We start from the raw sequence: 27,699 nt of genomic DNA, 5'->3' as shown, positions 1-27,699 counted from the left end.
GCAGCCGCAGGGTCTGCGTCCTCTGTAGTTACGGCCCTGCACAAGAGGTTATCTGCCCAGCACCCCCCAATAGACAGCTGCCTCTTTGCCTACCTCTAGTTCTGGCCCTGTTTCTTCACATAGTCACCTGCACCAGGCAGTATGGACTGTACATGAAAACTTAGTTAACACTTGTTATGTATGCCTGTATGATTTCATTCCCTAGTACTCGTGATTATTTTTGTTTCCTCACTACCAAACCACTGCCTGCAGTGTCATGTTTTATCCTTACACTAAATAAAGGGGCGTTACCGTACCTATAAGACAATGTGACATTATTAAAGACTGTATAAATATGTATACGATTCTATCCTTTTAAGGTGTTATGGACAGAAGAATACAACTTGCATGTTTATGTTGAAGTGGGCAGATATGAATACAGAACGACTAAAGGTGGCCATAGACGTGCAGATTTACCTTCACATTGGGCGAAATGTCTGACAAAGCTAGTGACAGTCTCCCAATGATATCGTCAGAACGGCAATACATGCAGAGAAATTATTGGCAGCCGATAATATCTCTGTCTCATCAACTGAACAGCCGATTGCCAAAAAAATGAAAATCTTTGCGTCTATTGCCAGTGTAATTTAGTCACGTAGATACAGCACAAATCTACACTTTCAGTTTAAGGCTATGGTCACACCAAAAACTGAAAATACTTTGGTTTGTGCTACTGCCACATAACAAAAAGTATCTATGGTACCACTCAAAAAATGAATATTAGATGAGTGAAGATACAAAAATGTATAATAGAAGAAATAATAAGGAGAAAACACTCACAGTTCACCTCAGTCCCAAGGTGCAAAAACCAAAAACACTGTGTCCAAAGGGTGTGAGGGTCTCCAAAAATAAAGAGGCAAATATAAAAAGTAGAAAAATGTATTAGGACATGAAGACCTACCGCGTTTCGTGCCTATAGGGGCACTTACTCATAGGCTCAGAGCCTATGAGTAAGTGCCCCTATAGGCACGAAACGCTTTAGGTCTTCATGTTCTAATAAATTTTTTTCTAGTAGATCCCCTCATAACTGACTTTAAAGGGGTGGTTCACCTTCACATTAACTTTTAGTATGTTATAGAGTTGCTAATTCTAAGCAACTTTTCCATTGATCTTCATTATTTTTTTAAAGTTTTTGTTTTATTTGCCTTCTTCTTCTGACTCTTTTCAGCTTTCAAATGGGGGTCACTGACCCCATATAAAAAACAAATGCTCTGCAAGGCTACCTATTTATTGTTATTGATACTTTTTTATTATTCAGCTTTCCATTTAGGTCCTCTCCTATTCATATTCTAGTATTTATTCTATGAACGGTTGCTAGGGTAATAGACCCTGGCAACCAGATTGCTGAAACTGAAAATTGTAGTGGTGTTAAATAAAAAGCTAAGTCATTTAAAAACCACAAATAATATAACATGAAAACCAATTGCAAATTATCTCAGAATTTCACTCTCTACGTCATACTAAAATTTAATTTAAAGGTGAACAACCCCTTTAACACCTTACACACAGATTGAAATTCCTTTTTGTTGGTTATTTGACCTTTGAGCTGAATGTTGCATATACAACATATATACCAGAGAACACCACAGCTTCATTGTAATCAGTTTGAAAAAGGAACTAAAATGTTCTGAAAGCTTGCCATGATTATCTTAGCTATCACCTTTATACCAATTTTTTTTATATTTTTTATTTCAAAAGAGTTTTTACTGGCTAACACGGTACAACTTTACCTGCAACTCTCACCCTGAGTCTAGAGTATACGCTCAAACTGCTTTTCTCAACCTGCGAGGCCATGCTTTCCATCTTGTAAGTAAAACAAGAACAAGAAACAAGACATAAGAACAAAGAAGCCAACGTGGGAGCAAGCAGGTGTGCACCAAAAAACCCTTTTTCTTTGTATTCCAATGAAGTGTAAAGACCGTAGTCGTCAGGCTGGTTTGCTGAAAGTATCTGCTTCAGTGCACATTACATTTCTGTAATGTGACTCATAAACACAGTCCCAAAGAATCCCCCTTCCCACCAGCCCTAATAAAACAATATACACTAGCTACAATAATACATCACATCAACACTCTTTCATACTGAACACTTTAATTACATATGGATTTCCTCCACAATGTGTATCTATATGAACACAATGCAGCCACGCATTCCTGCAGTATCTGATGACTTGCATGTTCTTGTTTATTATTAGGCACATGGTATTTTTAGGCTACTGGATGCATGCAAAGGCTCTATGTCAGACCATACAATATATGCCCTTTGGTTTGCCACGCGTTCAGTTTTTACACAAAAAGTTTTTCTGAGGGCTGTTTAGGTCAGAACGTTTGTTTGGGTTTCAGGTTTATGACCAAGGCTGAGCAATAAGCGCATTCATTTTACAGTGCTGCACAATATATTGGCATCCTTAAAATACATAATAATGAAACCTCTAATGAAAAAGCCCTATCCCCAAAATTGCCATGATCCCACCCCCATGCCCCTGACATATAAAACATAGTGTAGGTGTTATAACATATTATTTATTTATCCTTATAAAGGGGTTGTTCACATTTGAGTTAATTTTTTTTTATGATGTAGAGGGTCATATTCTGAGACAATTTGCAATTGGTTTTCATTTTTTATTATCTGTGGTTTTTCAGCTCTTTTTTAGCCTTTTTATGCAGCATTTTTAGTTTTCAAAATCAGCAATCTGGTTGCTAGGATCCAAATGACCCTAGCAACCATGCATTGATTTGAACAAGAGACAGGAATAGGAGCTGAACAGAGAGAGGAGTAATAAAAAGTAGCAAATACATTTGTAGCCGTACAGAGCATTTGCTTTTAGATGGGGACAGTGACCCCCATTTGAAAGCTGAAAATAATCGGAAGAAAAAGGCAAACAATTAAAAAATTATAAAAATAAATAATGAAGACCAATTAAAAAGTTGCTTTGAATTGGCCATTCCAGAACATACTAAAAATTAAAGCGGTGGTTCACCTTTAAGCTAACTTTTAGTATATAATAGAATGGCTATTTCTAAGCAACTTTTCAATTGGTTTTCCTTTTTATAGATTTTTGTAAAAAATTTTTGCCTTCTTCTTCTGACTCTTTCCAGCTTTCAAATGGGGGTCACTGACCCCATCTGAAAACAAATGCTCTGTAACACTACAAATGTATTGTTATTGCTACTTTTATTACTCATCTTTCTGTTCTCTCCTATTCATATTCCAGTCTCTTATTCAAATCAATGCATGGTTGCTAGGGTAATTTGGATCCTAGCAACCAGATTGCTCAAATTGTAAACTGAAGACCTGCTAAATAATTCAAAAAACCGCAAATAATAAAAAATGAGAACCAATAGCAAATTGTCTCAGAATATTACCCTCTACATCACAGTAAAACTTAATTCAAAGATGAACAGCCTTCTTTAATTTAAAGGCAAACAACCCCTTTATTGGTAAAGACCTATTACTAATGTTTTTTTCAAGACCCATCACTGGGATGTCTGTATATGGAACTCCTATTGATGCCAATGTTGTCAGCGCATGGACATGTGACCTGCTATGCTTTAGGCAGAATTGTAGTTCAGCAAAATCCATTGGGTCTCAAATTAGATACAGGTATAGGATCCCTTATCCGGAAACCCGATATCCAGAAAGCTCCGAATTACAGAATGGCTGTCTCCCATAGACTCCATTTTATCCAAATAATCCAAATTTTTAAAAATGATTTCCTTTTTCTCTGTAATAATAAAACAGTAGTTTGTACTTGATCCCAACTAAGATATAATTAATCCTTATTGGAAGCAAAACCAGCCTATTGGGTTTATTTAATGTTTAAATGAATTTCTAGTAGACTTAAGGCACGAAGACCCAAATTACGTAAAGATCCGTTATCCGGAAAACCCCAGGTCCCGAGCATTCTGGATAACAAGTCCCATACCTGTATTAAGAATTAGTAGCAGCTCGATAGAATCTAGAGTTCACTTTGTAAAAACTCTGCAGCAGTCTTTGAGGGAAGACCTGGGACTTGGACAAAAGACAAAATCAAGTTAAAACTCTGCTCTTCATATAGATCTTTTAGCATGAGGACAGAAATACCTCCACCTGGTGGCCAACTCTTAAAATTAATTATAGTATTACCTCCGCACATGCAGTTCAATCTCTGCAATTTCCACCCGGTAATTTACATCTAACACTACTTTCATTAAAAGTGCCTGTATCATAATGTGCCCCTTGTACTTCCATAAATCTCATATTTGTACTGCAGGGGTGCCAAAAAGATGCTACATAGTACTTGAGTGTATATTAAGGTGTGCCGTTTCATTTCTATACAACACCCAGCTGATAAAAGGTCCTTTTTTTTATCTAGAACAGTGGTCCTGAAATTTCCCCTTAAATATGTATTGACAAAGCCAAAAAGATCTCTATAAATAAAAATACACAAAGTTACAATAAAGGTTATTACTTTAATTCAGCTTCTTAAATAGTTCATAATAAATAAGTTCAAGTTCCCAATGGAGATCCAATCTTTGGTCAGTCCCATCTTTGCTCATAACATGTTTTCAGTAATAGGAAAACATTGGTGTATCAGCCATAGTCCCAGGAATATCTCGAACAAGTAATACGTTTTCACCCTAAAACCCAAATTTTCACCTTAACTGATTCAAGCTGGGCTTCTTGATGTATCTTGCAAAGCAAAAAGGCACTTTCCCTAAATCTCAGAATAACTGGATTTCAAGCTGAGCCCCCCAGCGACGATTTGCAACCCACTGAAGGGAGCCAGACCAACAGTATGTGAACCTACTGTTGTTCGTTACAAGAGGTAAAGACCATTTTATAATAACAAGATATATCTGGCCTGGGATCAGCAAGACATCTATCTGGCAGATATAAAATCATTGGCCCAGACAACCCATTAAAACACTTTTAAAATGATACTGACCCAAAAAAAACCAAGTTCCCTAAAATAATACTTTGCATGAAAAGTTATCTTTTCCCTCTGCTTTCCATAGAGTCTTTGCAAAAGAAGTGGGGGTTCCAAAAGCCAGAATCAATTACTTCACAATGGAATAATTTGAGGTTTTCTAAGGGAAATGAGGAATATTTAATTTTTCAAACATCCTATTATTATTAGCAAAATATTAAGAATTGGTGGGGGAACAGGCCTCCCTTAGAAAATATGAATCTATTGTATGGCAAATATATTAAGAAAAGTTCCATTTGGGCTTATATTGAAGATAGATGTTTATTATACCCTTATGTTTGCAGCCAGTTTTAATGAATTTTTACTTTCAAACACATTATCTCAACATTAGTAGTTTTATTGAACTGGAGGACCATTTTAAAACGAAATGTGAGCTTGGGGTTAATGTTAATGCTGCTGTTAAAATGTTAATGCTGTTAAAGTAATGACATCACAATGACGTACATTTCTGCTCCAGGTGTTTGCATAACTTAGACCATGACATCACAATCACTGGAATAGTTTCATTGTGATGTCATAATGTGCAAACATAGTTTCATTGTGATGTCATCACTGGAAATAGAAGTATCTAGACCACTTGGCTTAGTTCAAGCATTTTAGAGTTGAGAAGAGCAACGATGAAGCCACCCTTTATCTTTCTCTTTTCTATTCTAATTTTTTACATCTCAGAAACATCTAGCTATATCAGTAAGTATACAAACTATTTATTTTGATATTGAGAATTTCTGTTTTAAGACTTAATGCTCCAAAAGCTGTGTTTAGCGTGTCATGGTTTGCTAGTCGCACACAGACATAGATAATGCAGTACATTATGGGGCATGATCTGTTGGCATGAAGGAATCTGCATGTAAACTAATTTAATTTAGAGGCCCTGCTATAGAATTGCAATTATTTACTGCACAAACTCTATGCACTGCTTTAGTTATAGGCTGTTTGAGTTAGGATTTTATATTATATCATAGAATTAGGCACCAAGGGGGTTATTTATCAAAGTCCGATTTTATCTCATTATTTTCTGCTACAAACTCTGCTTGGGGTTTTTACGGTTATTTATTATTACATTTTACCCAAAAACTAAGATTTCTTATGCTTTTTTGCCCGAAAACTCCAAAAACTTCAGGGTATTGCATAAAACTCAGCGCACATCAAAAAATCTTTGGGACTTCTCCCACTGACTTATATGCAACCTTGACAGGTCTGAGATGCCGGATTTTCTAATTCAGACTTTTCCATCCTCGGGGTTTAATGAATTCAGAAAAATATTGATTTTTTTTTTTTTTAAAAGTCTGATTTTATAAAAGAAAAATCACATTTTTCAGATATTTACATTCGGCGTTTAGTAAATAACCCCCTTACAGAAGGTTTAATATACAAAATACACAGAGAGCCATATACATGTGTCTTTCTCAGTTCATACACACCATGCACCTTAAATTTGTCTTGTCTCTCCCCTAAATGTCTTAATAAAACACTTGGAAGCAATGGAAGTTGGTTAATAGATGTTCAATTTAAGCTTTTTTCATGTTTATATCTATATTGTTCTTTATTGACCCCTGTACTGATATGTCTCTATCACCAACAGCTTGTGGAAACACACCATTTTATACTAAAGTACAAGCCGCCAATGTATCAGAATTATACCCAATAGATGGAAAGTGGCCCTGGATTGTAAGCATCCAGAGGAAAGTAGAATTTGGCTACAAGCATATCTGCACCGGAACCATTTTGAACAACGAATGGATCATAACAGCTGCTCACTGCTTTAAATTCTGGAAAGAGTAAGTCATGAATCAGCTACTGGACTCCTTTATATTATAGAATTAATCATGACATGATTCCTTTCTAAAGTTTTCCTGTTAGACCAATGCATAATTGTCTTGGAACACGTCAAACTTATTAATGTGATACATTTGATTTTCTCTTCCAGAGATGATCCAACAACTCCGCTAAGAGTTCTGCTTGGAACCTTCTACCTGTCAAAAATTGAATTAGGAGCTCAGACCCGGGGAGTTAAACAGTTGATAAAACATGAACAATATGATCCGACCAGTGAGAGCAATGATATTGCCTTGGTTCAACTGGATAAGCAAGTGGAATTCAGTGATCATATCCAGCAAGCATGTTTCCCGAAGGAATCTGCTGATCTGAAGAATCTGATCGACTGCTCCGTCGTAGGTTGGGGAGCCCAGGGAACTAAATGTAAGGCTTTGTATTCTTCATTTCTTATATTTTGTGATTAAATAAAATAAATTTGGTTTAGATACCCAGATGGTACCCATGGTTAAGTAATTCTGCCTCTTCATTTTTAGCTGATGAACCATCTCAGTTCCTGCAAGAGGCTGAAGTGGAACGGATGGATATGAAGCACTGCAACTTGTACTACAAAGGGAACGTAGGAGAGAACCATGTGTGTGCAGGCCATCGGAAGGGGCTGGATGGTGTTTGCCATGTAAGTGGTTATTACACATCGCACTTTGAAACAATAACCAGTATATTTATTAAGGGGTGTGTGTGGTATAGTATTGTAAGAATACACCCACCAATGCCACAACTTATTGTGTAATATTCAGAAGTTATAGAGCTTCTTCAGAAATGCAGGTGTTATTTACTAAAATCTGAAGTTCTCATATTTTATTTTAAAAAACCACGACCAAACTCCCATGCTCGATTTGACCATATTTATTACTAAGATAACCAGAATGTATTGAATTGTGGGGGAAAAAAACGAGCGTAAACCCAAATCACTTCGAGTTTTTGCCCAAAAACAACGGATTTTCGGTCTAAACCCACCAAAGACCCTGATAACTTCAATCTGGGATAGGCGCCTCTCCCAATTGACTTATACAGGACCTCGGCAGGTCTGAGATTTTTGGATTCTGGCTTTTTGCAGTGTTGGGGTATAATAAATCTCTAAAAATTATATTTTTTCCTTTAAAGATTTGAGTTTTCTAGTGAAAAGAAACTAGATTCTTTCGAGATTTTACTATTCAAACTATGATAAATAACCCTCTAGGTGTATGTGTAACAAAGAGATCAATTCTGGTGTAAAAAGGGGCATTACCACAAAAAAGCCATGTTAAAAAAAAAACTGTTATACGCAAGTGGGGGGTCAAACTGAGGGGTAGGCATAAGAGACAGGAATCTCAGGTGCATTATTGGAAAAGGCACAGTTTCAATAAAATATCTGTGCCCCTTTCCTAAAATTCAGAGCCCCTTCTTGCACCTGTCCCCAGGGGGATGTGTCCATTTACACTACACACCTTAGTAATTATTTACTTCTTATAATAGTCATGTTGTTAGAAAATTGCTAACTGGTCCCATCTACCTGTCCTATTCTTTTTTGAACTGGAACGGTCACAGGATAATTTGATTTCCAAATTAATCAGTTGTATCCTTAAAGTATATTTGTGTCCACCCTTAACGATAGGAGACTTGATGCAACATTTTCCAATTAAAAGCATTATCATAGTGAAAGACAGCTTTGCTAGTTGCAGAATATGGCCTTACAGTGTTTCTAGAGTTTGTCTGTGTTTTTAGTCCACTCCGTTTATTAATTTACATGTTCAATTCATGTAATTTTGCTTCTTCTCTTTTCAGGGTGACAGAGGATCGCCATTAATGTGCAGAACAAAGAAGAACAATGCGTATTCAGTAATAGGAATACTAAGTTGGGGTTCAGGCTGTGGTAAAACCCGAAACCCGGGGGTTTACAGCTCTATTCAGTTCCATATTAAATGGATCATTGAAAAAGTAAAGAATGAGGCAGTTAAAGCCACAATTCAAGGGAAAAGATTACTCCCAAAACTATTCTTTCCCTTGGTCAAACCCGATCATTATATGAACCCGAGTAGAAAAATGGTGCAGAATTCAGAATTTAGGGAAAATCTGTTATCTACCGCCCCTTTGACTGACCTGTTACCAGATGCAAGAAGCACCCAGGCCAGTACAGAACACAATGAAGAAGGAACCAGCCAATCAGAGGCAGAAATAAATCAGGCTGAAAACACAGGCCAACAAAATACCCCAATTCCTCCAGAGAATAATTCAGCATCTAATGCCCAGACAGCTGAGGATTTCAGAGGAAAGAAAGTCCTGAAAAAACTTGTGGCTGCTGTAGCTAAACTCTTTAAATAGAGACTGCCTCCAGCGTCCAATCTGAAATACAGATTACATTTTATTTTTTATATGAAAATTATTTTTATACACATTAAGAACTTTATTTTTATAGAAAAATGTATATTAATTTTATAGAAAATGTTAATTTTTATATACAAATATATGTACTTTTATAGAAAATGTTTATACATAAAATTGATATAAATAAACCTATATGTTTACCTAAAGATTTGTAGCCAATGGTTTCTCATTTATTGGGATGATTCAGGGATCTTTTTGATACCACAGTTCACTATAGCAGAAGGGGTGTCTAAAACAATGGCAGAATAAATTGAATTAAGTATATACTTCTATAGTATTGGATCTGTTATCTAGAAAAAGATCTCTATAAATAAAAATACACAAACTTATAATAAAGGTTATTACTTTAATTCAGCTTCTTAAATCAGTTCAAGTTCCCAATGGAGATCCAATCTTTGGTCAGTCCCATCTTAGCTCATAACATGTTTACAGTAATAGGAAAACATTGGTGTATCAGCCATAGTTCCAGGAATACCTCGAACAAGTCATATGTTTTCACCCTAAAACCCAAATTTTCACCTTAATTAACATTCAAGCTGGGCTTCTTGATGTATCTATAATGATAAGGGGGTAACAAGGGAAAAGGGGAAATATATCCAGTATTGTAGACTTGTAAGCAGTAAGGTGCACTTACCAATACTAACATCGGGTCCAGATGCTCACGCCCCAGACCTTCAGCTTTGGGAGGTAATACCATAAATTTTTGATCACTTATAGCCTGGCACATAAACTGGACCTCACTCCAAAATATGACGCAAATAAAAATTGTTTCATTACGCAAAAAGGAACATCTCAGAGGGTGACCTTAGGCATTCCGTGCCTTGTGGGCACTTAGTCATAGGCTAGGGATATCCTGTACAACCAATGATATTTAAATTATAACACACCAATCAGAGAAGTGTTTTGGACAGCCAATCAGAATGCTTAATACATAAATGATTTGTTTGTCCAAGAGAAATAAGATACATATAGAATTTACATGATAAACAGATTAAAAATACATATTACAGAAAAAACATGTATTAACACTATGGGAAAATGCCTTTTGCGACAAATGTATAAATTACATAATTTTACCGGCTAAGGTGACTAGTAATTTCAATACTATTCACATAACTTTAGACAAAAATAGAAACACTAAAGTCTAGAGTTCTTTAGAGGTTGAAAATATTTTTTAGAGACTGAATTTCAAAGATCTTTAGACAAAGCAGGATACATTATAATCTAAGTTCATTCCTGTGGGTTGTCTTGTTCCTAAGAAGAAAATCCATGTTGCTTCATGTTTTAGGAGTCTGTATACAGTGTTTACACCTCTAATATGCAATGAAATTTGAAATTTCTAGGTGTATCTAGCAAAGCAAAAAGGCACTTTCCCTAAATCTCAGACTAACTGGATTTCAATCTGAGCCTCCCCCCCCCCACACCACTGTTCCCAACCCACTGAAGGGAGACAGACCCACAGTATTTGAACCAAACGTTGTTTGTTAAAAGAGGTAAAGACCATTTTATAATAACAAGATATATCTGGCCTGGGATCAGCAAGACATCTATCTGGCAGATATAAAAACATTGGCCCAGACAACCCATTAAAACACCTTTAAAATGATACTGACCCAGAAAAAACAAGTTCCCTAAAATAATACTTTGCATGAAAAGTTATCTTTAGTTTGAGTTGAATAATTTTTACTGCAACTCTTACTGATCTTCTTTAACCAACTGTATTGCCAACCCAACTGATTCTTCTTAACCTGTCCGTTATATTCTCTTTAGAGAGATCCCCTTTTTTTACCATGTAGAAGTGATGGATTTTGGGACTTGAAGTCCCTCTGCTTTCCATAGATTCTTTGCAAAAGCAGCGGGGGTTCGGAAGCCAGAATCCATCAATTCACAATGGAATAATTTGAGGTTTTTTAAGGGAAATGAGGAATATTTCAATTTTCCTATTATTATTATTAGCAAAATATTATGAATTGGTGGGGGAACAGGCCTCCCTTAGAAAATATGAATCTATTGTATAGAAAATATATTAAGAAAAGTGCCATTTGGGCTTATATTGAAGATAGATGTTTATTATACCCTTATGTTTGCAGCCAGTTTGAGTGAATTTTTACTTTCAAACACATTATCTCAACATTAGTAGTTTTATTCAACTGGAGGAACATTTTAAAAAGAAATGTGAGCTTGGGGTTAATGTTGCTGTTAAAATGTTAATGCTGTTAAAGTAATGACATCACAATGACGTACATTTCTCCTCCAGGTGTTTGCATAATTTCATAAGACATGACCTCACAATCACTGGAATAGATTCATTGTGATGTCATAATGTGCAAACAGTTTCATTGTGATGTCATCACTGGAAATAGAAGTATCTAGACCACTTGGCTTAGTTCAAGCATTTTAGAGTTGAGAAGAGCAACGATGAAGCCACTCTTTATCTTTCTCTTTTCTATTCTAATTTTTTACATCTCAGAAACATCTAGCTATATCAGTAAGTATACAAACTATTTATTTTGATATTGAGAATTTCTGTTTTAAGACTTAATGCTCCAAAAGCTGTGTTTAGCGTGTCATGGTTTGCTAGTCGCACACAGACATAGATAATGCAGTACATTATGGGGCCAATGGGGCATGAGCTGTTGGAATCTGCATGTAAACTAATTTAATTTAGAGGCCCTGCTATAGAATTGCAATTATTTACTGCACAAACTCTATGTACTGCTTTAGTTATAGGCTGTTTGAGTTAGGATTTTATAATATATTATGGAATTAGACACTAAGCGGGTTATTTATCAAAGTCTGATTTTATCTCATCATTTTCTGCTACAAACTCCGATCAACTCTGCTTGGGGTTTTTACGGTTATCTATTATTACATTTTCTCATAAATCTGCTTTGTGGGAAAAAACAGATTTTAATGATTTTTTTGGATTTTTCACCCAAAAACTAAGATTTATTATGCTCTTTTGCCCGAAAACTCCAAAAACTTCAGGGTATTGCATAAAACTCAGCGCACATCAAAAAATCTTTGGGACTTCTCCCACTGACTTATATGCAACTGACAGGTCTGAGATGCCGGATTTTCTAATTCAGACTTTTCCATCCTCGGGGTTTAATAAATTTTGAAATTTTTTTTTATTTTTTTTATTTTTTAAAAGTCTGATTTTATAAAAGAAAAATCACATTTTTCAGATATTTACATTCGGAGTTTAGTAAATAACCCCCTTACAGAAGGTTTAATATACAAAATACACAGAGAGCCATATACATGTGTCTTTCTCAGTTCATACACACCATGCACCTTAAATTTGTCTTGTCTCTCCCCTAAATGTCTTAATAAAACACTTGGAAGCAATGGAAGTCGGTTAATAGATGTTCAATTTAAGCTTTTTTCATGTTTATATCTATATTGTTCTTTATTGACCCCTGTACTGATATGTCTCTATCACCAACAGCTTGTGGAAACACACCATTTTATACTAAAGTACAAGCCGCCAATGTATCAGAATTATACCCAATAGATGGAAAGTGGCCCTGGATTGTAAGCATCCAGAGGAAAGTAGAATTTGGCTACAAGCATATCTGCACCGGAACCATTTTGAACAACGAATGGATCATAACAGCTGCTCACTGCTTTAAATTCTGGAAAGAGTAAGTCATGAATCAGCTACTGGACTCCTTTATATTATAGAATCAATCATGACATGATTCCTTTCTAAAGTTTTCCTGTTAGACCAATGCATAATTGTCTTGGAACACGTGTCAAACTTATTAATGTGATACATTTGATTTGCTCTTCCAGAGATGATCCAACAACTCCACTAAGAGTTCTGCTTGGAACCTTCTACCTGTCAAAAATTGAATTAGGAGCTCAGACCCGGGGAGTTAAACAGTTGATAAAACATGAACAATATGATCCGACCAGTGAGAGCAATGATATTGCCTTGGTTCAACTGGATAAGCAAGTGGAATTCAGTGATCATATCCAGCAAGCATGTTTCCCTAAGGAATCTGCTGATCTGAAGAATCTGATCGACTGCTCCGTCGTAGGTTGGGGAGCCCAGGGAACTAAATGTAAGGCTTTGTATTCTTCATTTCTTATATTTTGTGATTACATAAAATAAATTTGGTTTAGATACCCAGATGGTACCCATGGTAAAGTAATTCTGCTTTTTCATTTTTAGCTGATGAACCATCTCAGTTCCTGCAAGAGGCTGAAGTGGAACGGATGGATATGAAGCACTGCAACTTGTACTACAAAGGGAACGTAGGAGAGAACCATGTGTGTGCAGGCCATCGGAAGGGGCTGGATGGTGTTTGCCATGTAAGTGGTTATTACACATTGCACTTTGAAACAATAACCAGTATCTTAGGGTATATTTATAAAGGGGTGTGTGTGTGGTATAGTATTGTTAGAATACACCCACCAATGCCACAACGTATTGTGTAATATTAAGTAGTTATAGAGCTTCTTCAGAAATGCAGGAGTTATTTACTAAAATCTGAATTTATCGCATATTTTATTTAAAAAAAAAAAAAACACGACCAAACTCCCAGGCTCAATTTGACCTTATCTATTAAAAAAAATAAGAATTAATCGGATTGTGAAAAAAATAATCGAGCGTAACTGAAATCACTTTGAGTTTTTGCCCGAAAACTTTGGAACCCACCGACGACCCTGATAACTTCAATTTGAGAGGGGTGCCTCTCTCATTGACTTATACAGGACTTCGGCAGGTCTGAGATGGTGGATTTTCGGATTCTGGCTTTTTGCAGCATTGGGGTATAATAAATCTTGAAAGATTCTAGTTTTTTTTTCCTTTAAAGATTCTAGTGAAAAAAAAAAAAAACTAGACGCTTTGGAGATTGTGCCATTCAAACTATAATAAATAACCCGCTAGGTGTATGTGTAACCAAGAGATCAATTCTGGTGTAAAAAGGGACATTACTAAAAAAAAAAGCCATGTAAAAAACTGTTATACACAAGTCAGAATGAGGGGTAGGCATAAGAGACAGGAATCTCAGGTGCATTATTGGAAAAGGCACAGTTTCAATAAAATATCTGTGCCCCTTTCCTAAAATTCAGAGCACCTGCTTGCAACTGTCCCCAGGGGGATGTGTCCATTTTCATTACACACCTTAGTATTCTTATAATTAAATACTTCTTATAATAGTCATGTTGTTAGAAAATTGCTAACTGGTCCCGTGTACCTGTCCTATTCTTTTTTGAACTGGAACGGTCACAGGATAATTTGATTTCCAAATTCATCAGTTGTATCCTTAAAGTATATTTGTGTCCACCCTTAACGATAGGAGACTTGATGCAACATTTTCCAATTAAAAGCATTATCATAGTGAAAGACAGCTTTGCTAGTTGCAGAATATGGCCTTACAGTGTTTCTAGAGTTTGTCTGTTTTTAGTCCACTCCGTTTATTATTTTACATGTTTAATTTATGTAATTTTGCTTCTTCTCTTTTCAGGGTGACAGAGGATCGCCATTAATGTGCAGAACAAAGAAGAACAATGCGTATTCAGTAATAGGAATACTAAGTTGGGGTTCAGGCTGTGGTAAAACCAGAAACCCGGGGGTTTACAGCTCTATTCAGTTCCATATTAAATGGATCATTGAAAAAGTAAAGAATGAGGCAGTTAAAGCAACAATTCAAGGGAAAAGATTACTCCCAAAACTATTCTTTCCCTTGGTCAAACCCGATCATTATATGAACCCGAGCAGGAAAATGGTGCAGAATTCAGAATTTAGGGAAAATCTGTTATCTACCGCCCCTTTGACTGACCTGTTACCAGATGCAAGAAGCACCCAGGCCAGTACAGAACACAATGAAGAAGGAACCAGCCAATCAGAGGCAGAAATAAATCAGGCTGAAAACACAGGCCAACAAAATACCCCAATTCCTCCAGAGCATAATTCAGCATATAATGCCCAGACAGCTGAGGATTTCAGAGGAAAGAAAGTCCTGAAAAAACTTGTGGCTGCTGTAGCTAAACTCTTTAAATAGAGACTGCCTCCAGCGTCCAATCTGAAATACAGATTACATTTTATTTTTTATATGAATATAGTTAAAATTATTTTTATACACATTAAGAATTTTATTTTTATAGAAATTGCATATTAATTTTATAGAAAATGTTAATTTTTACATACAAATATATGTACTTTTATAGAAAATGTTTATACATATAATGTATATAAATAAAGCTATATTTTTACCTAAAGATTTGTAGCCAATGGTTTCTCATTTATTGGGATGATTCAGGGATCTTTTTGATACCACAGTTCACTATAGCAGAAGTGGTGTCTAAAACAATGGCAGAATAAAGTGAATGAAGTATATGCTTCTATAGTATAGGATCTGTTATCTAGAGACCCATTATTCACAAAAGCTCCAAATGATGGGTAGGACATCTCCCATAGACTCCATTTTAATCCAAAAATTCAAAATGTATAAAAAAAAATTCCTGTAAAAATAAAACAGTAGCATCTACTTGATCCCAACTAAGAATCATTTTTTATAGGAGACAAAACAATCCTATTGAGTTTATTTAATGTTAAAGTGATATTTTAGATACTGAAAGTATGGTGATCCAAATTATTTAAAGACCCCAAAATATCTGGAAAGCCGAAGGTACCGACCATTGTGGATAACAGGTCCCATACCTGTACTATATACATGGACTGATTGTTACTCTTCTGGATATTAGGCCCTGGGGGGACATAGTATGTATTTTAAAGCTGTGTCAGTATCATGTGACAGTGCTACTTGTGTAAGGCATCAAAGCCCAGTGTGCATTTGGAAGTGATATTAGCAGCTGCTGAATGACACATGGAGTGAGTAGCGGTGGTTTGATTCCCACAAGAAGAAGCCATTATCGGAACAATACATGTGCCATAGCCCTTAAAGGAGAACTAAACCCCCCGTACTAAAGTCTCTATTAACTGCCTGTTATTACTCCCCCTCCCCTCTCTGCACTGTGCATTAGTCAGAAAAAATTTGACCCTTAAATGCAGAGCAGCAGAGCTCCAGGGCATCATCTTTCACCACTTTTATATTCTTTCTGGGCTCAACACCTGAGGGAGCATGCTCAATTGGGCCAAGTCAGGAATCGTCTTCAACTGCGCATGCTCAAATCAGCATTGAGCCCCGAAAGAATACAAAGTGGCAGAAGATGGTGCCCTAGACCTCCGCTGCACTGCTCTGCATTTTAGGACCAGATTTTTTTTAACTAATGCACAGTGCGTATAGGGAGGGGAGGTGGGGCAATGCCAGGCAGATAACGGGGAACTTTAGTTCTCCTTTAAAGTCTTCAGCTGAGACTGAAAATGAGCCCAAGTAATAATATCTTTTTAATATACAGGATATATATATATATATATATATATATACAGGATAGATATATATATATATATACACACACATACATACATACATACATACGCACACACACACACATACACATAATTGGTGTCAGTCAGTCCTTCCCATTTGCCACAACCTGTACAATACTTCAATTAATGACATGCAATACATGCTCCTGCACTGAGATACCTTTATTGTGCTATGGGTGTCACAGACAGGTAGGGTAGGGTATTTTACCGGCCTAGCTGGTAAGACACCTGCCAGGGCCGGTACAAATTAACCAGCAATGTAGCTGCCGGTAAGTTGTAATACCCTTAACAAAAGCCCTTGCCCTCCGGTGGAAATTTACCTTTTCTTTGTCATCTTGTCCTCGCACGACATGGCCCCTCCCCCTTATGTGGCATGACCCCCTCCGCTCCACCCCTTTTTGCATCACGACCCGCTCCTTTAGTTCCCACCCCCTCCACTGGCCGATAATTTTTTTAAAAAGGTGGCAACCCTACTGAAAATGTAAACGTCCCTGATTTGTGGAGGGATATATTCCTTTAAAAGTACTTGTAGCCTTTTGATATTTCTGATTGAATACCAAAAAAAATGAGAAGCCAGTGTGCCATGAGCCTTAGCATCAAATCTAAGTCGGCTTCTACACCAACCAAATACTGATATCCATCTTTCCTCCTTAATCAAAAGCCTTGATAGGATATAGTCACTGCTTGTGTAGGCAAGAGTGTGACACCCCTTAAACCAGGGATCCCCAACCGCCGTGCCAGAACTGCACAGTCCTGAAGTGGGCCGCCGAACAATTAAATTGAATGCCGACCCCTCCCCAGTCCTTGCAAAAGATTTTTGGCTCTAATTTGGTCCCCGGCCCAAAAAAGGTTAGGGACCCCTGCCTTAAACAAACCACAAGTTTTTCTGTTAGAACACACAGACAGACCCCAGTAGTATAAGGCAGTAGTGCTAAGGGGTACACCATGTCAGCAAATAACAGTATGGATAAAGTTATAAATTCAGCATAGAACATTCCATCACAATGTTAAAAATGGAGCTTAAAGACAAGCTCAACACAGGAATTAAACATTTTATTTATGTACTTAAGAGGAAACAGTATTTAACATCCACTAACTCCGTGATCCCCAACCAGTGGCTCACAAGCAACATGTTGCTCACCAACCCCATGGTTGTTGCTCCCCGTGGCCTCAAAACAGGTGATTATTTTTCAATTCTAGACTTGGAGGCAAGTTTTGGTTTCTTAAAGACCATGTGTATTGCCAAACAGAGCCTCCTGCAAACTGCCAGTCCACATAGGGGCTACCATATACCCATTCACAGCCCTTATCTGGCACCCAGGGACATTTTTCATGCTTGTGTTGCTCCCCAACTCTTTTAATACTTGTCACAGTCACCAAAACTCTGGAGAAAAAACCCTCTACTTTCCAATATCAGAATAATTTCCAGCATATTTAGCAATCACAATAACATAGGAGATTTTATGCTTTATATATGTTCTCCATAAACAGGCACTGACTGCTTTTTTTCTTTGCAGTTCCCTGCCATAGAAAAAAAAAAAAAACAACTAAATTTGACAGCTCAAAGGCCGGGAGGAGTGGATGTACACTTTTGTGTGTAAATTGCTTACTCCAGAAAGGCATCTCAATTGCTCTATATAGATAGTGTTTTAATGTATTGAGTAAAAGCAAAATAAGTAAAAAAAAAAATATCAGCCTTGTGGGGTTGGGGGCAAATGCTAGATTATGATTAATCAAGTGACTTGAGGGAAAAAAATGAATTTGATGTTTTAATAACCTTTAACCCTGAGGTCATTTAGGTAATTTTAGGTCATTCTGACTTTTTGAACAGCCTTTTCTATCTGCAGTAATATAATCTCTAATGTAGATTAGGGTTGTTAGTCCCCAATGCCTTAATCTTCAGTAATGGTCAGGTAAATTATACTTTAGAGTTTGGTGTACTTTGAAGAAAAGAAAACTCAGCTGGCCAATCCGGTCATCCTCTCACTAACTTCCCAGAGCTTCTTGGCCACGGCATCGTCCCGAGCATGAGGCTTCACCTGTCTAACCTGACAGTTGTCAAAGTAGCGTCCAGTGTACATTTCGATGCCCTCTTGTACAGCACAATATATGGACGTTTGAGCTCCATCCATTGGTGTACGGAGAAAAAGCCAAGTAAATGGTTTAATACAGGCTTTGATCCAGTTTGGCAAACTGCGCACAAGGTTTGTGTGCACTGTTCCTGCCAAGAAAATAAATAAAAATGAAACATTAGCATTATCCACATATACAATCACTTCTCCATTATAGACTTGATAACCCATATACCAGTTGATTCAACATGTGACATTGCACAATAAACTGGAAATGGTTATTCTAAAGCAATATGGCCTACATTTCAGTTTACTAACAAGCAGCAGATTAATGGCTCATTTACAGTGTAACTGACTATATAGTTTGTGGGGTCACAAGAAACTGCAGTCTCCAGGGTGACTAATAGTTGTGTGCGGGTTGGGCTTTTCCCGACCCGCATGCCACCCGCCCTACCACCACCCACGCCCAACTTCCGGGTCTCTTTTATAGAAAAGGGGCAGGGCGAGAGGCGCACATCTATAAAAACTCAACCTGGAAGTCGGAAGCCGACATTTGGAAGGTCGCGACCCGGAGAGGAGTGTGTGAGGTCAGCCTGAATCTGCAGGTATCGGGCCGGCCCGCACATCACTAGCGATTAATGTACACCACCAGGCCCAGGCTGGCAATCTGTAGGTTTTGGCAAATGTTATAAAATGTCATGGATAGTGATGGGCGAATCTGTCCCGTTTCTCTTCGCTGAAAAATTCACAAAACTCCGAAAAATTCGCAAAAATGCATTGAAGTCAATGGGCGTCAAAATTATTTTGACGTGCATCAATTTTTACACAAGCGACTTTTTTTCTTACAACAAATTTTCAATGGCAAATTTTAGCAGCAGTTTCCAAAAACAATTTGCAGATGGCAAAATTCGGAAAGTCGAATAAATTCACCCATCACTAGCCATGGCCAGTCACTATTTATTGGGCTGGTGGGTGTCTATTTGGGCCTCTGTTTTGAAATGCCATGACCTATTTTGAATATCAGTCTAGACCTGGACACCACTGGTACTTGTATGGAGTTAATTAGCCAATATGTTTTCTGATTTAAGGCACAGTCCTAGCATAGAAGATCATCATCCAACATGCTTGGGTGGGCAGCTTTAGTGACTAGTCATGTGACCACTGTGATATTTTTGAAGCGTATATGATGTATTGCACATTTGTTTGTAAGCATGGATGTTTAATGTGACAAGGAGTTACCTGGATGAACAGAATAACAAGTCACGCCAGTCCCCTCCAATCGGTTGGCCAGCTCTCGAGCAAAGAGGACGTTGCACAGCTTGCTGTCACAGTATGACTGGAGTATGTCCTTGATGTGATCGGATGGGACACTGATTTTATTGAAATCAATCTTCCCCCATTCATGGGCATAGGATGCCAAAGCCACAATGCGGCTGGGGGTGCTCTGCTTGAGTCGGTCCAGAAGCAAGGAAGTCAGGAGGAAATGTCCCAGATGGTTGATCCCAAATACAATATTGTATCCTTCTGCTGTCTTTCCAGGGCCACTGAAACCTAAAGAGAGGGGAAAGCTAAATAAATACATTGCCCACAAGCATTCTGCATTCAAGCTAACATCCCAAGATCACAGAAGCACACAGATATCTGCATTGATTATTCATAGCAAATATTTGGTTTCCTCACCTGCATTGTTGATGAGTATGTCCAGCCGAGGCTCACTACTGAGGAATGCTCTGCAGAAGGACCTGACAGACTCAAGGCTGGACAGATTAAGGTTCATGAAAAGCACCTGATTGTTCCCGGAGAGCTGAATAAAATCAGGAGAGAAATTAGTCTTTTAGCGTCTTATCTTAGAGTTAAAAGCGAAAGGTGTGTACAAATAGTGTATGGCACACAATAATAAAGATGCAATATGCCCTCTTTGAGCTCAACATGATTTCAGAGAAAAGAGCATGTGCTGGACATACTTTTTGTCTCTTGATCGATTTGGATATATGTATTAAACAGGGCTCAATCTGAAACTGAAAGTAAAGTCACATTCTCCTTCTTGATCTTCAAGCACAATTCTCAGTCCATTGAGAAGTAGTCATGTGCTGGTGTATCAAAGTGGGAATGCAGGTGTGGGGTCAGCAGGTGCAGTCTTTCTGCGAGACCTCTCCGTTGGTGAAGTCATTAGCAGACCCCTCCATGATGTCACATGTAGCAGGTTTGGACGGAGTTAAAATAAGGTTCTGTGGGCTTGGATGGGGAAATGAAGGGTTTCATAGTGGACGGCTGATATGTTTTGATTGTGCACATACCAACCAGGAAGTATACAAACTTACTGGCATGCCAAACAGAATACATACAGGACAGACAAAAGAGATTTAAACAAGAACATCCCTCTGTCACAGGTCATGTTGCGGCTCACTCATAAAGTAATGGAAACATGAAGCAATAGCACACAAGGGTAACACGGGCTGTTCATGTAGACAGATGGAATAACGGGGATTCAATGCAAAATGAAAAGTAAGGCTTAACATATAGACTAAGTTCACAAAGTCTGCAGATAAACACAAGCCTAAGATCAGGAAGGCTTTGAGATAGGCAAATTATTTAACTATAAAATAAAAGCCATATACTGAATACTAACCAGTCAGATTCCTTCTAAACTGGACGTCATTTATGGGATACCAATACAACTTTCATGAACTAAAATTCCATTTCTTTGTGAAAGAGGGAATGTGGGTTGACTTGCTCAACAGGGAATGACTTGCTCAATAGGCTTCCCTGTGTAAACATCACAAGTGACCTGTCCCCTACTTCCTACAGGCCTTTAACTCCTCTTGACAAAGGACTTGCTGTCTGAAATTTTGGGGTATTCTCCCACACACCAATTAATCGGCCTTACAAGCCTGAGTGCTGCTGTTTTTTTTTTTTTTTTGGGACACTGGGTATGGTATGCACTAAATGATATGTTTGAAAGGAGGACTAAACCCTAAAGTTAAAAAACCCCTACCTCCCTACTGATATTCCGTTTTTTGGTTTGGTGGTTGGCACTAGAAAACTCCATTAATACAGGATATTCACCGATAACTCGATCAATTCGAGTTTTTTCATCTGAGTCATTTTACATTTTAGGTTTTCCATAAATAAGCAAACATTCAAAGATAGAAAAAAATCTCACAAACCCGACCTTTGATAAATAATGTGTTAATGATGTGGTGAGCAGAGTAATTTTTGTAATTTGGATTATTTTTGGCTCTATTTGGGCAAGAGCCTTGACTCTTGCACCCTTTGTTAAATTTGTATAAGGTGAGTGCAGGAGAGCTTTACTACATCTTTAATGCACAAAAATAGGGGCGGATTTGGGGAGCATTATTGTGCAGCTTTAGCCTGCTTATAAATGCACCTCTCAAACTGACCTAATAAGAGTCCTAAAATGTGTTTGTTATGACATATCTCCCAACTAGATCTATTTATGTGGGGCAGTCCTGGTCATGGAGCCATGTAGGCAAATGAGAAGAAAGCTCTCTTGCAGAAGAGTGCTAAGAGAGTGAAGTTTAAAGCCATTTAACAACAGGGATTTTAAACTTTGGCTCCTGAATTAAAAACCTGAGATCCAGCTTTACTCTGTAAGGACAGACATGTTTGTTAAATGACATGCAGGGAGGTTCACTTACCTGTCTTATATCATATGCAGCAGCCTCTCCAGTCTCTTTGACCCGACAAGCCAGAATAACACGCGCTCCCCTTCTCGCCATGTCCAGAGCTGTCATTTTCCCAATGCCTATATTCGCTCCTGGAGAGAAGCGCAAATACGGTGTTGCACCATTAAAGGGATTGTTCATCTTTCTTTTAGTATGATGTAGAGAGTGATAGTCTGAGACAATTGGTTTTCATTTTTTATAGTTTTTGAGATATTTATCTTTCTATTCAGCTACTTTCCTGCTTGCCATTTCAGCAATATGGTTGCTAGGGTCCAAATTACCCTAGCAACCATGCATTGATTTGAACAAGAGCCTGGAATATGAATAGGAGAGAGTCTGAATAGAAAGACGAGTAATACAAAGTAGCAAAAACAATACATTTGTAGCCTTACAGAGCATTTGTTTTTAGATGGGGTCAGTGACCCCCATTTGAAAGCTGCAAAGAGTCAGAAGGCAAATAATTTAAAAACTATAATAAATAATGACAACGAATTGAAAAGTTACCTAGAATTAGCCATTCTATAACATACTAAAAATTAACTTAAAGCCACCCCTTTAAAGGAGAACTAACCCCTTAAAATGAATGTGGCTAAAAATGCCATATTTTATATACTGAATTTATTGCACCAGTCTAAAGTTTCAGCTTGTCAATAGCAGCAATGATCCAGGACTTCAAACTTGTCACAGGGGGTCACCATCTTGGAAAGTGTCTGGAACACTCACATGCTCAGTGGGCTCTGAGCAGCTGTTGAGAAGTTAAGCTTAGGGGTGAAAATGATCAAACATAAAGTGAGGTTTGACTGTAATATAAGCTGATGCTACAGACTGATTATTAAATTCTCATTCTAGTTGCACTGGTTTCTGTGCTGCCATGAAGTAATTATTAATCAGTCTTATATTGTGACATTTCTATTCAATGTGTACTGTATATTGTGATTGGGTCCCTATGCTCAGTAAGTGACAGCAGCACAGAGCATGTGCAGTGAATCAGCAGAAAAGAAGATGGGGAGCTACTGGGGCATCTTTGGAGACACAGATCTTTACTGCTTTGGTTGCCTTGGGCTGATACAGAAGCACAAAACAATGTACAACATTTCTACGTACTTCTTTGGTTAAGCTTTAGTTCTCCTTTAAATAGTGGGAACGGACATGTGGCAAAATGTAAAAAGAGTTTGAAACAGAGCCAGACTGCAGGGGCTGATTAATCAGCGTTTGATATGGGAATTGATTACCATACATTAATGGAATGTTTTGGAGTCAATCAAACTCAATGATCAATTTGATAACGAAACAACATGATGCCTGAAGCATCTCATGCACACAGTCGTCTGCTTGTTTAGCTGTGTAACTGAATGAGCAGCTCTTCAACCTCTGTGTCAGACTTAATCTGTCTGATTCAATCTTGTAATGGAGCCTTTGAGTAATCAGATATAGTTGAGGAAGGGCAATTATTCTAGTCTCATACATATGATCCTGGTTTCTCTTTTTTGGTCAGTAAAGGCAAAATCAATTATTTAATTTCTGGACATCGTATAGGGCAAGCAGACACCTTTATAAACTATTGTACCTTGCAGGAAGTTTACTACAGAAATAGAATTCCCTAAGAACCTCACATATGTGCAACTTTGATGAATGTTTTCCCAGTACATCAAAATTTTAGACCCCAAAGTAGAACAGAGTTTTAACGTTACGGGGGCTTTTGGTTTTTTACATGCCGCTCTCACAGCACACGTGGGGTGTTTTCTCTGTAATAAAACAAACAACAAGCTTACAGTAATCCGTAGATCCCTCTGTTGGGCATGTTGCTGGGCTGCTGATTAGCAGGGTAGGCATTAGCAGGAAGGGCTGGTTTTTGATACTCCACGTGCTGAAAAAGCCTGAATTTGCTTTAAGGGATACTGTCAAAACACATCAGTTAATAGTGCTGTGCCAGCAGAATTCTGCACTGAAATCCATTTCTTCAAAAGAGCAAACAGATTTTTTTTATATTAATTTTAATATCTGAAATGGGGCTAGACATATTGCCAGTTTCCCAGCTGCCCCCAGTCATGTGACTTGTGCTCTGATAAACTTTAGTCACTCTTTACTGCTGTACTGCAAATTGGAGTGATATCACCCCCTCCCTTTCCCCCCCAGCAGCCTAACAAAAGAACAAAGGGAAAGTAACCAGATAGCAGCTCCCTAACTCCCCAAGATAACAGCTTCCTGGTAGATCTAAAAACAACACTCAATAGTAAAAGCCAAGTCCCACTGAGACTGATTCCGTTAATTTAGTAGGAGAAACAACAGCCTGCCAGAAAGTAGTTCCGTCCTAAAGTGCAGGCACAAGTCACATGACCAGGGGCAGCTGGGAAATTGACAAAATGTCTAGCCCCATGTCAGATTTCAAAATTGAATATAAAAAACTCTGTTTGCTCTTTTGAGAAATGGATTTCAGTGCAGAAGTCTGCTGGAGTAGTACTATTAACTGATTTGTTTTGAAAAAAACATGTTTTCCCATAACAGTATCCCTTTAAATTGAAAGAACATGCCACCATGCTAAACTCTAGTATAAACCCCCCTGACCTGTGGACAAATAAACAGCAATACCCTCCCAAGGGAAATGCAGATTACTCTTAGCTTTTCTCTGCCTCATCATTTGTCATTACATTTCCTGTGGTTATTATCAGTGTTAACTGCCAGACCTTGTGACGACTTGAATTCTAGCTCTGCTGTTGTATTGTTGTATTGTTGCATAACTATGACTTGCTATTTCTCATCACAAGTTCTGCTCAGCAGTGACAACCACGTGTGGGGTGTAACATCAGTTCCACTTGCATTCACAATTCTTCTTCACCATAAAAAAAAAACAAATAGTTTCCCGTGTCTGAGGACTAAACGAGGCAACTTTCATTGGATCACACATAAGCAGAGAGAGGGCGACATCTCACAAATAAGCCCCCTGACTAGAATAAAATCTAGGACCCCACCGTTGCAAGGCAGCGTTGCCAAACATTGTGCCATCATGTTTCCCCAATTGCATTATGTTGCTGGTGCACCTTTAATAAAGTAATGTGCTCAATCTCTGAGACCCACCTGTATTCCATTTAGGGATGCACCCAATCCAGGATTCGGCCTGCATTCAGCAGGATTTGGATTCGGCCGAATCCTTCTGCCCGGCAGAACTGAATCCTAATTTGCATATGCAAAGGATTCGGATCGGGATTCAGCCAGTATTCAGACTTTTTCTGCAGGATTCAGCCGAATCCTTCTGCCCGGCCGAACCTTAATTTGCATATGCAAATTAGGGGTAGAGAGGGAAATCTCATGATTTTTTGTCCCAAAACAAGGAAGTAAAAAAGGTTTCCCCTTCCCACCCCTAATCTGAGTTAGGGTACTTGGCCGAATCTTTTGAGAAGGATGCGGCCGAATCCAAAATACTGGATTTGGTGCATCCCTAATCAGGGCCAGATTTACATAGTGGGTGCCCCTAGGCCCGCTGCCGTTCGTCACCTCTGTTCCCTCTCCTTTATTTCTGCATTTGCACACATTTTCATCTTCAGGTTGGGAGCACTGGGGTTATGAGCATGGGGTGTTTCCAAACCAAAAATCCTGCCTCCCTAGGCCTTGGTGGCCTTTCCACAAATCCGGGCCTTTCCCTAATTCCACTACTCTTTGAGACTGTGCCAATGAATGTTACTGGGGCTTCAGAGCTTACAATTCACCACACACAGCTCCTATGTGCATTATTTTGGGTGGAAGTTTCATCATTCTGGGGCTCAATCCAAATTGCACATTGATCCCCCCGCTGTACCGTGCAGTTTTTACTCAATCAAGTGAAATAATTTCTGATTCATAATCCTATAGGTGCAGCCTGGCATATGCAAGTCCATCAGAGCACAATCATCCAGCTCAATCAGATCAAAGTCTGCAGTGTAAACAAAGGTCTAAAAGTGCAATGGTCCAACACAAGTTCAATCCAAGAAGCTCCTACCCAATTGCTGCACCCGCACAAGTTACTTCTTGTGACCCGGGACTAGGGTTGCCACCTGGCCGCTATTGTACCAGCCTGGCCAGTAAAAACGATGATTGATCCCAATGTTATTAATAGGGAAAAAAGATAAATATATGGGAAGACCCATATTTTTTTGCAGAAAAGGTGGCAACCCTAGTTGGAAGCCTCCACTGTCTCCAGGAGATCTCACAGCGGAAAAATGAAACAACTTTACAATATACAGTGACCTACAGAGCTCAGCATTTGTCTCACCATTGTAGTCTCTGACCTGGTAGTTCTGACCCATCATTGTTCTACCACAAGGATTCAAGACACAGAACCTGCAGGGGAAAATACTGAGCCTTGTCTAATGAACGCTCAGAATTGCATTTGAATTTCCATAGGAACAATTGAATAGTGGGACATTGTTTAGTAGAACTTGTCCCATGTGATATATGAATGTTGTGTCGGGGCACCACGTGACACAGCTCCGGTACAGGGGCCTGTAAGGCACAACGCAGTACTAGGCTACATGTATAGGCTGCGCTCTCCACGCCACGTCTCTTACCCGTTACTATGACAGTCTTGCCCTTGAGGCTGGCGTCACTGCGGCATTGCCTTCCTCTAATCAAGTTGAAATAGATGAGCACATATGCTCCGACCCCGACCCCAAGCAGCAGAATCACTGGTACCATGGCTGCTCCTCACGACACAGACACCGCGGTGCTGCTTATCCCACGTACTGCGGCTGTCGTGCCTGTCACTGCTAATCAACCTGCAGCTTTACCGTCTCACGCCCGTCACCCGTACTCCTCCAACCATTACTGTACATGACCCGCCTATACATAAGCGCTTGCTGGCGCAACTGGTCAAAGGCCCCGCCCTTCCTGCCTTGGCCAGTGATACCACAATATGCCTGTTATCCCCGCCCCCTGGCGTTGAGGTATTGGTGGAGCTCCAATCCTATTGGACAAAACAGAGAACACGCGCCACCAGAAGATGTCCTCTGATATATACGGCAACCTGCAAGGCTCAAACGTATGGACCACTGATCAAGGCTCAAACGTATGGACCACTGATCAACGCATTACCGTGTGTGGCTCTGGCGGTGGCTTTTGCTACTCCCTGCCCGTTTCTTCTTTCCACCTGAGCAATACATAGTTATAAGATGCATTAAACCAGATGTGGGTACTACACCGGCAAACAGCCTACTCCTATGGCTCCATTTTATTTCACTACCTCATTGTCTTTAAAATGCTGCTTAAAGGAACAGTAACGTCAAATGAAAAAGGTTGGCACAAACTGGACCACTCTCCACGATGTAGTTAACAAATGTATTTATTTAGAACAACAACATCCCA

At 38.6% G+C, this 27,699-nt stretch overlaps 3 protein-coding genes across 4 annotated transcripts; 2 read left to right on the top strand and 1 right to left on the bottom strand.

Moving 5' to 3' along the window:
* Positions 1 to 6,412: 6,412 nt before the first annotated feature.
* On the top strand, positions 6,413 to 9,336 carry LOC108707950 (acrosin). Its single transcript, XM_041581719.1, has 4 exons — positions 6,413 to 6,786; positions 6,936 to 7,207; positions 7,318 to 7,457; positions 8,606 to 9,336. Exons 1-4 carry the CDS (start codon positions 6,530 to 6,532, stop codon positions 9,140 to 9,142), a joined length of 1,206 nt encoding a protein of 401 aa, XP_041437653.1. The 5' UTR covers positions 6,413 to 6,529; the 3' UTR covers positions 9,143 to 9,336.
* A 3,022-nt stretch (positions 9,337 to 12,358) lies between these two features.
* On the top strand, positions 12,359 to 15,309 carry LOC108707440 (acrosin). The gene is made up of 4 exons (XM_041581721.1): positions 12,359 to 12,852; positions 13,004 to 13,275; positions 13,386 to 13,525; positions 14,683 to 15,309. The coding sequence occupies exons 1-4, from the start codon at positions 12,596 to 12,598 to the stop codon at positions 15,217 to 15,219; spliced, it is 1,206 nt and encodes a 401-aa protein (XP_041437655.1). The 5' UTR covers positions 12,359 to 12,595; the 3' UTR covers positions 15,220 to 15,309.
* Positions 15,310 to 17,639: 2,330 nt separating this feature from the next.
* On the bottom strand, positions 17,640 to 27,144 carry dhrs13.L (dehydrogenase/reductase (SDR family) member 13 L homeolog). Of its 2 annotated transcripts, none has more exon segments than NM_001094507.1 (5): positions 17,640 to 18,828; positions 19,919 to 20,230; positions 20,360 to 20,483; positions 22,339 to 22,457; positions 26,907 to 27,144. In NM_001094507.1, coding segments are annotated over 5 exon segments (945 nt in total). In that variant the 5' UTR covers positions 27,034 to 27,144; the 3' UTR covers positions 17,640 to 18,565.
* Positions 27,145 to 27,699: the final 555 nt, after the last annotated feature.

This window comes from Xenopus laevis, chromosome 2L, assembly GCF_017654675.1.
Source record: "Xenopus laevis strain J_2021 chromosome 2L, Xenopus_laevis_v10.1, whole genome shotgun sequence".
Lineage (NCBI taxonomy): Eukaryota > Metazoa > Chordata > Amphibia > Anura > Pipidae > Xenopus > Xenopus laevis.
Note: the sequence above shows the minus strand (reverse complement) of the source record. Positions and strands in the feature narration are given on the sequence as shown.

Bases quoted from the DNA above. Each gene is read 5' to 3' on its own strand.
- LOC108707950 (XM_041581719.1), top strand. From the start codon at position 6,530: ATGTTTATATCTATATTGTTCTTTATTGACCCCTGTACTGATATGTCT. The intron at 6,787-6,935 runs GTAAGTCATGAA...TTTCTCTTCCAG, and splicing joins TGCTTTAAATTCTGGAAAGA to AGATGATCCAACAACTCCGC. The intron at 7,208-7,317 runs GTAAGGCTTTGT...CTTCATTTTTAG, and splicing joins GGGAGCCCAGGGAACTAAAT to CTGATGAACCATCTCAGTTC.
- LOC108707440 (XM_041581721.1), top strand. From the start codon at position 12,596: ATGTTTATATCTATATTGTTCTTTATTGACCCCTGTACTGATATGTCT. The intron at 12,853-13,003 runs GTAAGTCATGAA...TTGCTCTTCCAG, and splicing joins TGCTTTAAATTCTGGAAAGA to AGATGATCCAACAACTCCAC. The intron at 13,276-13,385 runs GTAAGGCTTTGT...TTTCATTTTTAG, and splicing joins GGGAGCCCAGGGAACTAAAT to CTGATGAACCATCTCAGTTC.
- dhrs13.L (XM_018245208.2), bottom strand. From the start codon at position 26,648: ATGATGGGTCAGAACTACCAGGTCAGAGACTACAATG. The intron at 20,231-20,359 runs GTGAGGAAACCA...CCCTCTCTTTAG, and splicing joins CATACTCATCAACAATGCAG to GTTTCAGTGGCCCTGGAAAG. The intron at 18,829-19,918 runs GTAACTCCTTGT...TTTTCTTGGCAG, and splicing joins TTGTTATTCTGTTCATCCAG to GAACAGTGCACACAAACCTT.